Here is a 13,075-nt window from a genome sequence, read left to right as displayed (position 1 = left end):
ATCGCTGTGCGCTGTTCATGCAAATGGATCATTTATTGGCTTTTGGAGCGCTCTGGGCTGATTTCCATCGATTAGAGGTGAAGCTTTCGCTCACATTTACATCGATTAAATGAGTAATTGAAGGATTCCTTTAAGGGGTTTGTTCACATTCAGACTGCTGCCACTGAGCATTTCAATGTTCCCCCGTCAGAGGAATAAACCAACATATGCAACTTTCTGCGCACGTGCAAACAATACAAAACAGACAAAATGACTGAATAATAAATACTTGTGCATTTGTATCATGGTGGTATGGATTTAATGAATGAGCTCCTGTAGATCTATGTGGTGCTTCCATTTGCCCTCAGATGCAGCTTGAATCCTTGAATCCTAATTCTCCTCATTCCTTTGATGTGGAGTCGGACGCTGCAGCTGGCGTCCGTGTGAGTGCGTGTGTGGACACAACAGGTGTGCACGGTCATCCGCTTTTAACGGAGAACACACACGTACAGCGCTGTTAGAGCCCACTTTGGAGAAAGGATCCACTTATTCTGTAACCATTCAGCTGCTCAGACATTTAGGCAGCGCTGCTGCAGCTCCGTCATTGTTGGAGCGTCTGTCGAGGCCCTTTTACCTGCTGTGGATCAATATGTGCCCACCAGACCTGGACTTATAGATCAATGATCAGCTTATATCGTACACACAGGAGCCCTCTGAAATGGCACACACACACACACACACACACACACACACACACACACGTTAGATCAATGTGCAGCCCTCTTGCATCAGACATAGACATTTGAGCGTGAGTGGGCAGAACTATGATAAATTGATTTTTTTGGTTGTTTGTTATCTAGAGGCTGAAAGGTCAAACTGAGAGCAGCCACGTGAATCGACACATCTCACGTTTGTTGCCGGAAAACATCGCGGAAACTCTGAGGGTGGCCATGGCCAATCATGGGAATGCTATATTTTCAGTGGGATGTGCCACATCGCGCTCAAATGGCCCTCACTGTCTCTCTTGTGCACGTGATGCCTTCTGGCGTGTTTAATTCAACTAAATTGATTGTATTTGTCAGACCGTGTTGTGACGTGTTGAATGTTCTGAGCGGCGTCCCCAAACATTAATCAAATCCCCGTTCTTTCAGCTGTTTTTTTAACCCAAATCACTAATATCTGATTCCTGCCATCCGACCCGTCCCGATCGATGCCATCGTGGCTCAGAGCACATGTGCAGGCCAAAAGCTATTTGACTCCTGACACCTACCAGATATATCGGCACTGAAGAGCCACATTGTTGATATCGGAATTGAGTTTGTCCACCCGGTCTCAAAAAAATCCTACCACTGCTGTCATTTATGATAAAAGCAACCCTGCTTTAATGTTGCCACGCTCCCCACTGCATCACTGCGACATCCATCAATGAAAGAAAAGAATCTAGGCCACGCCAGTGGTGCCAACATGAAGGTTCCGGGCTTTTCTGTGGGTGGCCCCCACTGAATTTAGTCTACAAGGGCTCCATGTTGAGGCCTTTTTATGTACACGAGGCTCTGTGATAGAAGGCGACATTGGACAATTATCTAAGCAACTGGAACAGATATACCTGTGTTTTAAAAAAGCCCAGAGTGAGCCTCGAGGTGTGTGAGATATAACGAGGAAAGAAGGAGCCGGGCTATGCTCGGCTTCCATTAATTGACAGTGATGGTGAGAATCATTAGATGTGAAATACCAGCTGACCGTGCCACATGATGAATGGGGGTCAAATGCCGTGAGCGAACCAGCACACAAGACTCGAGCGGACCTGCATGATGACCTCATTAAAAAGCCCGAGATGACCAATTGAGTCGGCCCCCTTTTCATTTCGGCTCCACAAACACTTGGTATTAGCATATAAGCCGTGTAAGAGGCAGACAGAAGAGATACAGGGAGGAATAAATCACTGAAACGCGCCGCATAATGAACACAAACACCCTAATGCGGCAGCATAATCACGTTACGCCGCGTCTATACAGTGATGAGAACTTCTTTAAATCTTTGTCTATATTTGTCTCGCGGAGCAAATTCTTCAGCGTGAGGTGGAATTTAATCCCGTGGCCTTCGGGGGGACCTGTCTCTCCTGTCTCCTCATCAGTTGCTCACACCCTTGCTCAGCGTGCACGTGAACAATCAGACAGTGTGCACTTTAATCAAAAAGAACGGTGGCAACAGGCATGTCTGCTGCGTGTGGAGTAGATATCAGTAATAGAAGAGGGATACAGAAGGGGGTGGGAAAAGCATCAAAATGATATTATAATGACTAAACGCTCCACCAAAAGCCTCAGGCAAAGCTAATCTTCCACCCTCACGACATTCCCAGCACACGTCTGCGCCCTGACTGCTATTTTTATTCTTAATTCTAAAGCAGACGCTTATTTCTCCATAATCTGATACCTGGAGGTGTTTATAGATACTTCCAGCAGGGCTGAGTCTTCTTTCTTGTTGCAGACGGAAGATTAGGTCATCACATGCTCTATAACCCTCATCAAATGCTGCTGACTCTCGCCACAGGGGGCGCTGTTCGCTCTAATCATGCCTGAGTCACAGCAAATGGTCGCTGACGTATCACATTTTATCAGTCATTTCGGAAAAGCAGCTTTGCGTGAATAGTGTTTTGTTCATGCGCTCCATTTTCTTTTCTCAGCTCTTGACACCAATGAGCAGCCAAGCGGGGAGCAGGGAGACCGCCCCTCCTGCTCGGCCCAATCAGACCACCTTTTTGGACGAAGTGATCATGACCTTCAGCTCGCCGATGGCCTGGCTGCTGGTTGTGGCCCTGATCCTGACCTGGTCAGGGGTCGCCATCATTCTGTTTGATCTGCTCGACTATAAAACTCTGGCAGGTAACTGCTCTCATTTGATTTCTGTATTTAATCAACGTTTGATTAGCGTTTCCCATCTCCATACAACGCTCCATGATAACTTTGTTTATTTCTCATTAAAGTCACGTGTTTCATTTCATTTTCCACAGGCCTTCAGACATTTTTGAAGCAGACTTCAAAAGTGCCTTCATGAAACCCATCATAACCATCAAATTATATTAATCAGCCATCGTTTTGATTAAAATGCAAAGTATGATTGACAAAAACACCTTTTAGTGCACTTTCAACAAGCCGCTTTGATTTCCAATCGAAATTTTTACACGTCTGCATGTTACTTGGCTTAATTGCGCAGCTAAATGTCATTTTCTGTGATCACACTTTAATTGCTCCATTGTTGGAAGATAACAGGAAATTAATTTGTCTGGAAATGAGTGATTAAAATGAGCAGTTGATTTCTGTCCTTGCAAACATTTGAGGACTGTTCAGTGATCACAGGGCTCCAAACAGCCTTTAAGTCATATTTCAGATTACAGGAAGCATAAAATTCTGTTCAAATCTGCTGATTGCAGACCAACTGCTAGATTTATTTATTTTTTTAACCTTTTTCCCCAGACTTATTTTATCATGCGTTTGCCGTTAGAATACATCAGAGTTCTAAGATTGATGAAAATACTCCTGCGTCTACCATACGTGCAGGTTTAAAACCAAACAAAAATTCATATATTCAGATAATTTGCTAAACTAATGTTTTTGAAATATTATTTGATAAATGCAGACAGCACTAATTCCACAGCTAGACCTTCTAAAAAAAAGGTCTAAAAAAGGCTAAATCAAAACTGTTCTTTTTCAAAAAATCTGTAATAACCAAGTTCTGTAATAACCAATTATACAGCTATTTTAAAAAACAACTTTAAAACAATATTTGAGTGTTCACATCATTTGCATTTGTTTTATTTTAATATGCAAACTTGTGTGACTGTGATATGACACCTGTACTCATGTATCACATCATGCCACCATGTTGATGACTATCCTTCGCTGGAAAGATAGTCCCTCGTCACACATCTGCACACTCACCTGTAACTCCTCTCCTCACTCTCCCCCCCCTCACCCCTTCACCCCTTCACCCCTTCTCTCATCGTCATGCTGTCAATCACCCGCCATCACCATCCCAAGAGTACACATCGCACTGTGACGACCCCGTGTGTTTACATCCCGGTAAAAACAACACGGGTGCTGTTTTCCTTGTGTCTGCGGACGACCTGATAAACCTGTGGGCTGCATGAAGTGTGTGTGCAGCCTGTGAGAACTTTGCCCTACTTTTGGGTTGCATGAGCTAATGGGATGTTAGCATTAGTGATATCACATTAGCATTAGCGCTATCTCTGGTGGGGGGAAAGCCAAGTGCCTCCGACTTTATCTTACATTTTCTGAGCCAAATATTTGGACCTAGGCTCAGTAGCATTTTGTTACACCGTTGCAGCGCTCCTATTATTAATTTTTAATTAGAGCTTATATACAAATGGAGGGAAAACACACACAGAATGTGTTGTTTTCTTTCCTCCCAGATCAGGTGATTTATGATTCTTTCTACTCTGAGACGTGTTGCAGAGCCTTCTGGGTTTCCATCTGCAGCACATTTTGTGGGTTTTTTGGTTTTTTTTACTCTCTTCTTTTTGAGTGAGAAGACGTGAAATGATTGTGAATATTCCTCTCCAGTCTCATGAGAGGTGACAAAGGAATAAATCCTGAATACAAGGGTGGAGAAATGATGGCCGGGATGACAGAAAGAGCTGGGAATGTTAGCTATCTAATCCTGGTGGCTCATGCAGCCCGTCAGGGGTGCCAATCAGAGAAATGTCAGTGCATAAATCAGCTGTTTATGGACGTCCATTATACAAAGTCCTCCACACCGGGAAACAGCCCTCTTCCACCTGGGGGAGCAAAAACTAAAGCAATTAATTAATGAGAGCAGATCCTGGGTCAAAGTGGTTGTGAATAGTGCAGAAGGGTCTATGCTCAAGTTCAAGAACCATAATTTCCTTTACATACTCGTTATATCCCTTTCTGTCACATCAAAATGGCAATTACACCTGTCCTTTTGAGTATTTTGCTACATTTGGCATTATTACGTTTGATCTCTGATGTGAAATGCTTCCTACAGTCCCTTTATTCAGCATGACCTTGAGGTGCTGCTAGCATGGTTTCCGCGATGGTTAACAGGGCCGGCGTGTCAGGAATTCTTATATTTTCATAGAACACTTGTCACGTCGCAGCAAATCAATGCATCTGAAGCTGCATGTGTGTGTTGAGTGATTGAGAAATACGAGGGCCACAGATCAATTATGGACCTTGGCTTTAATCTCACCCCTCTGTTTGCACTGCCTCCCTGCCTTCCCCGTTTTCTCTCTAAAACCTATGTTTTATTCCTCACATCCTGTCTTCTCTCCCCGCAGGTCTCCCTCCTCCTGCTGCTATCGCAAAGAGAGGTCTGAGGATGAGAGGCAAGCAGAAACTCTCGTGCCATCGCCATGAATATTCCCGACACATTCTCCCCCCACTTAACGCTCATATTTCTAATAGCATCTCGCGTTCTGGTGGCCCGTTGCTACCAAAATACAATGTCCATAAATTCACTCCACTTAGGGTAATTGTAGCTCGTATCAATTCAGATTAATAATTATGTGGCTTCACACAGCCGAGATTAGGTGTTATCACATCACATCTTCTTCAGGTGTTAGTTAATGCTTAGTTTCGCAATAATTATTGGTAGTTAAAGGACCCCCGCGGGGGCATCATGTGATTGAGAAACTAGTTTCTCTCTGGGCTTCGCACCATTTACGTCACTCACTCCACTTGTGATCTTTCTTTAGGCGCCATTCGTCCGGTTAGATCCGCTCGTGCGTCAGTCCCCGCTGACGTCACAGGTCAGGAGGGCACGGATTGGCTGCAGCTTTTGTGGAATTTCGTAGCAAGTTTGGTTGCCCCGGATGAGGAGGAGGAAGGTATTCACCAGCTAACCGAAACCTTCACACGTAAGGGCGCACCCTCTCACCATGACTCACCATTTCACAAAGACCAGGAAAATAAGAGGCTAACATGAATCATTCAAGATAGAACTGTGAGACTGTAGAAGAGTGACTAACATGTCTAATCTATGTACTAATATCCCATTCCAACAACTTTATTGCAGAAATACATTAGGCATCAGATTAACTCCCATCTTATGGTTTCATTCAATTACCAGAACCAATGGCCCATTTAAAAAAAATGTTAATTAACTGAAGAAGTTACACTGGCGCACTTAATGTGTTTCACAAACTTTCAGCAAGGCCTTCATTAAAGGATTCACAGTGAGCTGCGTCACAGTATTGTCGGTGCAAAAGTCTTTCCTCCTCTTGCCCGTCAGCCTTCCACACCGAGGAGCTGTGAAGAGAAGAGCGTGTGGAGGGCAAGAAATGATGAAGAGAGATGAAACGTTGGTGACTGGAGCGGAAGAGAGGCTGTGAAGGAGCAGGAAGATCTGTCTGTCTGTCTGTCTGTCTGTCTGTCTGTCTGTCTGTCTGTCTGTCTGTCTGTCTGTCTGTCTGTCTGTCTGATTATGCATGTCAGAATATTTGATGAATAAAATGAATACATTCTGGCGTTTTTTGGGGGGGGGGGGTTTTGAGGGGGATGAGCACAAAGTTTTGCACCATCTTGTGAGGCAGCAGAGGCACCAGTGACCATTCGGCGAATGGTCAAACTGGACATGCTTTCACACTGGGTTGACTGGGGTCTCCAGAAAATGGTGTGTGTTTGTTTGTGTGAGCTGTAATGGACTGGTGGCCTGTGCAGGGTCCCTGGCGGCCACCCGGTGACTGCTGGGCACTCCAGCACCAGTGACCCTCATTGGTGCACAGCAGTTAGGAAAACATGGATGGACAGGAAACTCCACAACCTTAGTGCCACCGTGCGCCCCCTGCTGGTGGAATACAGTAGCGGGCTAATTGTGCAAACAATATAATCATGTGATGATGCTGGTTCCTTGTCTTTTCTCTTCTCTTCACTTATTTTTTATCCATGTGCACAGCAGGTCATCCACAGTTGAAGGAAAAGTCTGACATTTTATAAGTGAAAGACATTAAATCAGAGCCATGCAGCCGGCACCGGCAATAAGGGTCGTCTCGCCTGCAGAGGGTCCTTCAAGCATCAAACGGCACGACTCTAACAGGTATCTGAACATCAGAGGGACATGATGGTGGGCAGCAGTGGGAAGAGATCGCAAATTAATCATCTTGATGAGATTAAGAGCTCCCGCAGGAGCCTCAGTTGAAAAAAAAAACCTGCAGGAGTTAAAGAAAAAATGGAGTAAAATGGAAAATCTTAGCAATTCTAATGAACCAGATCATCAAAACCCAATAAAGGCCCCTAATTATATCATTCCCTCTTAGATTAACCCTAAATTAATTAATCCCAGTGAGATTAGGAACCACTTTATCAAAGATGGGTCGGGACAGTCAGCAAAATGAGACTAATCCAATTTAAACCGACCAAAGTTTTTATTAAAAGAGGGAAATTTACTGGGAGTCGGTTGCACAGTTTCATCCGAGAAAACCATTTGTGGGATCTGATGCGAAGACACATCATATTTGTGGAGATGAGTAATAAAGATGAAAGTATTTTGCCTGAGAGAACAGGCAACAGAACCTCCTCATCAGATATGAGCCTGCAGGATGGACAAGATGCACCAACTGGAAGATGCGAGTGAGGTAACAGACAAGATCGCTAGAACCCAACACAGAGACACGAGCTGCAACAGTACCGGACTCCTTCATTTCAATAATTAGACGCGCATCTGTCCCCACAATAGGGAGAATTGTCTGCAGCCTCTAGAGACACAAGGCAAACCACAAACCGGATCTTTAATTACTCAGTTGCTTGGAATCCGATTTGTTTCTCTTTCTGATGATCAACATGACCAACGTTTATTCCAGCAGTAATGGAGCTCTGACCAGTGAAGCACTGGTGGAACCTGCGGAGAGCTCGTCAGGGTCTTTCCGCTAATGAAGAACTCAGTTCAGATAAAAACGAACTCTCCCGAGCTCACTCTGGTGTAAAATCAAATCACTTTTTTTTTTACTACCCACTTGAGACCACTGTCAGGGTGCCCGACAACTGGACCTGAAAAAGGTTTCATTTCTGCTGTTTTACCCAGATCGCTGCTCAGACTGCTAAAAGAATAACACGCCGCGGACAGATGGATGGCTTTTATTTCCACAGAATCGGCGCAGAGTCGATATTACAGCGTCAAATGCACGGACGATAAGCACCTGCGGGGGGGCGTATCCCTGCGAATATTGAATAAAAGACCCATTACAATGATCCCAGACCGGAGCTGGGGAGTGTCTCATGTCTCCCATGGCTGTTTTTGCCCTGTAGCCTCCAGTTAAGATCAGAGCTGCAGCCAAATATGAGAACAGAATCAATGGTTTGGACCTAAGCTGAGCCAGGATGTGACCTCCATCACACGGTTCCTCCCCTTTATTCATTTTGTTCATGAGTTGTAATTCAGCACATTTACAGCACAAAGAAATAATGTTGGACGTTCGCTTTTAGGGACGTTCAAAAGTAGGATTAGAATACAAATTATGTTAATTTTTAATGAAGAATACAACATGATGGGGTTCAAACACACACACACACATACACACACACACACACACACACACACACACACACACACACACACCTACCTCTGATTCCTGGCAGTAAAAGCCATGAATAATGGATCTCACTTTTCCCTGGCCTGAGGGAGATGCTTTTAAACATAATTTGTTGTTTTAATTTATTGACACAAGCCGGTAACCCTGGCCCTCCGGCTAGGTCCCTCACTCACTCCCCAACCACCCTGAGAGGGCCACAAATGGCACGCACGCACACACACACATGCACACGCACAGAGTTGAAATGCATGAACCCCTTGCACACAAACAGATGGAATTTCCATCCTGGTCACCCGGCACCAACAGCCACCAATCAGCATCAGAAAGGTTCTCTTTTTAAAAGTTAACCACCAAACCGGGTTAACCAATCAGAGACAGAATGACATCATCATGTGGCTCGGGGTTTAGTAGAGACACACGCTGGCTCTGGATCTGTTTCATCCTCAGCCATATTTTCCTTCACTTCCTGCAATTCTAAAACAGATTTGAGGATCGGCGGTGCCACCAACCTTCGATCATGCTTCCCCGTCCCCCCCCCCCCCCCCCCACGATCAGATTCCGCCAGAAAGTCCAGACTGTATTTACATACGCAGACTCCGGCATCCTGGTGGGCCGCCCCTGATCCTGCTGAGTGATAAACAGACAGAAAATAAGCTGTTTGCTGGGCGTACATCTTCAGAGCTGCGTTGTTGATAATCCTTGAGGCTACAGTCTGACCCTGGATCACCAGTCTTTGGCAACAGCAACCAGCAAGCTCAGCAGGAAAATGACAAATAACGTGGAATGACTTTATTCCACGTTAGTTTTTCCTTGCGTGCATGAGAGATGAAGCTGCGCAGCATCCCTGAGTGTCACTCTGCTCTGTCTCCAATGAGGCATTCACTGACCTCGACATCTTCCAACCACATGATGCTTGATCACAGGTTCCACTTCATTACTTTTGTATCCATCAGTGGAGTAATTAGAATCGTACTGACCAGCACCGAGCAGCTTGGTCAATGTCAATGTGCCAGAACTCAGTAAATTCTTACCCTTATTGATCAGATCTTGTGTAATGTTTGCCACACGCTCAGCAATTAATCAGCACCATCATCATTGCTATACCTGTTTCACTTTTTCTCTTTAAGACATTTACAGCACCCAATAACGCCGCACTTTTCACACAGTTTCCAGAATCCATCAAGCCTCCTGTGTCACAGTTGTTTATGATGACAATGTGAAACATCCCAGAGAGGGTTTGTCACTGTGGTGATCGGTTTTGTACCGCATCGCTTCTGTATCGATCAAAGCAAAAACTCTGCACGTTGTGTGTGACGGACAGGGTGAGTCTGCGCGGGTGTGACCTTCTGAATGATACACACCTGCTGCATCTGAGCAAACACCAAAAGTTGCATCCACGCGCTCAGCAAACAGGCTGACGCTTGATGCTGTGTGTTTTCAGTAAGAGGATTGCCTCCTGCCGGGAAGAAAGGCGAGAATGGACACACACACACACACACATACACACACACACACTCACACTCACACACACACACACACACACATACTCATACACACTCACACACACACACACACATACTCATACACACACTCACACACACACGGAACCAGAAGTAGCTGCACAGCAGAATCCAACATGAAAATAAATGATTAGTCACAGCTCCTGACCCATCAGAGATATAAAAACGACTTATTTTCTCTAAGTTTTGGACGTTTTTGTATCCATACTACATTTAATACCAAAACCGTGAGATATTTACTGGCAGCTGCAGGAGCTCGGCTCTTTCATGTTGCCTTTAATTTCTTCTTCTTGCAGCAAATGAACATGCGGCGCTCCCTGCGACTGCAGTGTGGTTTCATGTGAAATATTCAGTATTTCTAAAAAAAATAAAAAAAAATAAAAAAAAATGCTGGGCTGAGGACTGGATTCAGCAGAGGAGGACTGGATTCAGCAGAGACACGTTTTTGATGATCTGAAGGCGGCAGCGAGGCCTCAGAAAATATGAGATGAATACAGAAGGTGGTTAGTTTTGGCAGCCACTTAATGGCTGTATTCTACCACCAGCCGGGCCTGTTTCTGCACCAGGTTTAGCATAGACATGTTGTTGCAGGTTTGCACCATCACCCCCCACCACCACCATTCCCACCCCCCATCCATCTCTCGCAAGGGATTCTATCCCCACTCCTCCTCTCCTGCTTTATAGGACTGCTGCAACATCCCTCCTGGCTTAACTCCCAAAAGCACTCTTTAGCCCTAACATCTAGAAGTCACGCACACACACACACGCGCACACACACACACACACACACACACACACACACACACACACACACACACACACACACTGTGGTCCCCATTCCACAATGCTATTTGTGTGGAATACAAAGCTCTGATGCTCAAACCTTCGGGCCATAGTCTAGTTGTGCTCGTCAGCCTGTGATCTGCATTCTGTCGTTAGCTGCCACTTAGCTTTTTCTTTCCCTGCGGCAGGCTGGTTATCATGCACCCTCTCCTCCTCTTCCTCCTCCTCCTCCTCCTCTTTCTCTCTAAAGATGGAATAACTTCACCCTGCCAATTTTCCTCCATAGGCTCAAATCTGTGATGTTTGTCATAGGTAAAAATCAGTGATATTTAAAAAAAAAATAATTATTTATATCATTACTGTCCTCTGAGGTTGTTTGACTTTTATACCTTACACTCCTGCTTACAGACAGGAAGGACTGGTTGTTGGACTGGTTACTTGTTTGTGCAAGAGTAAATTTCCCTGACAGTTGTTTGAAGTAATTTGGGAGGTGAATGTCTTGAGTTATGTCTGACTACCCGTGTGTGAGAAAAGAAAAACTATATGACGGCAGTTTGAGTTTTAAACGGTATATTTACAGCCCTGAGAGTCAGTGAGATCTGCAGATGTGAAGTTCCTGCCAACGCTATGTTGTGAGACGTAATTTAGTGCCCTCTAGCGGCGGGAATACGCATTACCGGAATTGAACCATAACCTCTCCGTGTCAGACAATCTGTGGTGGAATAAAATGTCTTTTTCCATTTACGCCCTAAAGTATTTCCACTCCATAGGGTCGGAATACATTTAGATTTTTTTCTGGGATTGAAAATATAGTTATGAGAGATTATTGAGGATTAATATTTACAAATATGGCTCCTAATCCACTCTGGACTACTGCACCATGTTGGGGAAAATATAGTGATGGATTTCCATCGCTATGTTTTAAAAGCATGTCTCTATGAAATTCTTTGCAGCATATATGAATAAAACTATGCCCTCATCTTTAAAGGATGCATTTTCCATATGTCATAGACAGATCACATCAGTAAATATGGCCATATTCTAGTGATTTCATCTCCTTTAACGCCACGGCTTGGTAAGCCAGTAGAGGAGTGTGTGCGAGGTGGGCTGCCGTTTAATCAAAAATGTGTCACATTAATTCAGACAAATTCGAGCGATCCAGTTTTCTAATAAAGCTGTCATATTTGCATCCGCTGACTTACATTAACCATCATTTTAGATTAACTGCCGTCACAATCTCTTGATTTATGAACATACAATCACTGATGGCAAAGTGTGTGTGTGTGTGTGTGTGTGTGTGTGTGTGTTCACAGATATCAGTTTCTTCCTAATTTTTTCCATTTTCTCTCACTAATTAAAGCTCATGGAATTTAAAAAAAACAGTTTTAAAATAAAACTCTTGACTTCTGAAAAATGGTCATTGGACATTGGTATGTTGGGAAGCAGATTCTGGTTCTTGTTCATATCAACCCAACTGCTCATCAATGCACTGATCTTCCTGTCACGGTGATCTTACAAGCTTTTCCTATAATTTATGCAGAGTTTTGTGCGATTAGGTGGATTTTATGCCAATTTTGGAGCAAAACCTGTTTTCACGCATTATTGTTGTTTGATTCGGGCTATAAATTGATTTAAGAGCTCAGATGTGACAAAGTGGGATTCAGATTAATAGTTATCTTCACTCTTGCATGTATTTAAGCCTCAGTATTAATCCTAATCTTAAACGTTTATGTTATATCCATCTTGTGGAGAGTTTTGTCAGGTGGAGAAGGGAGAACCTTCTGCAGCTCAACGTGACCAAGACGAAGGAGATGGTGGTGGATTTCAGAAAAAGCAAGTCCCCACCCTCCCCAGTCTGCATTAGTGGGAAAGAAGTGGAACTAGTCCCATTACAGGTTCCTGGGTGTCCAGCTGGACAATAAACTGGAGTGGTCCACAAACACCGATGCTGTTTACAAGAAGGCCATGAGCAGACTCTATTTCCTCAGGAGACTCAGGTCCTTCAGTGTTTGCAGCAGGATGCTCCACATGTTCTACCAGTCTGTCATGGCTAGCACCATCTTCTTTGCTGCAGTGTGCTGGGGTGCAGGCATTAAAGCAAAGGATGCTAACAGACTCAACAAACTCATCAAAAAGGCAGGGTCTGTTGTTGGCTGTAGACTTGATAACTTGGACGAGGTGGTGAGGGACAGGATGGTGTTGAAACTGCGGACAATCATGGACAGTC

At 44.4% G+C, this 13,075-nt stretch overlaps 1 protein-coding gene across 1 annotated transcript in view; it reads left to right on the top strand.

Moving 5' to 3' along the window:
* The window catches only part of LOC105417554 (triadin-like), a 7,415-nt gene extending 553 nt beyond the window's left edge, over positions 1 to 6,862 (top strand). Inside the window, exons 2-7 of the mRNA XM_029850076.1 lie at positions 2,663 to 2,861; positions 4,017 to 4,058; positions 5,297 to 5,344; positions 5,714 to 5,875; positions 6,250 to 6,362; positions 6,415 to 6,862. Coding sequence (XP_029705936.1) covers positions 2,675 to 2,861; positions 4,017 to 4,058; positions 5,297 to 5,344; positions 5,714 to 5,875; positions 6,250 to 6,272 — 462 coding nt within the window. The 5' untranslated portion in view covers positions 2,663 to 2,674 and the 3' untranslated portion in view covers positions 6,273 to 6,362; positions 6,415 to 6,862. The remainder of the gene's footprint in view (positions 1 to 2,662; positions 2,862 to 4,016; positions 4,059 to 5,296; positions 5,345 to 5,713; positions 5,876 to 6,249; positions 6,363 to 6,414) is intronic.
* Positions 6,863 to 13,075: the final 6,213 nt, after the last annotated feature.

This window comes from Takifugu rubripes, chromosome 16, assembly GCF_901000725.2.
Source record: "Takifugu rubripes chromosome 16, fTakRub1.2, whole genome shotgun sequence".
NCBI classification, from domain to species: domain Eukaryota; kingdom Metazoa; phylum Chordata; class Actinopteri; order Tetraodontiformes; family Tetraodontidae; genus Takifugu; species Takifugu rubripes.
This window is presented reverse-complemented; position numbering and strand designations above follow the sequence as displayed.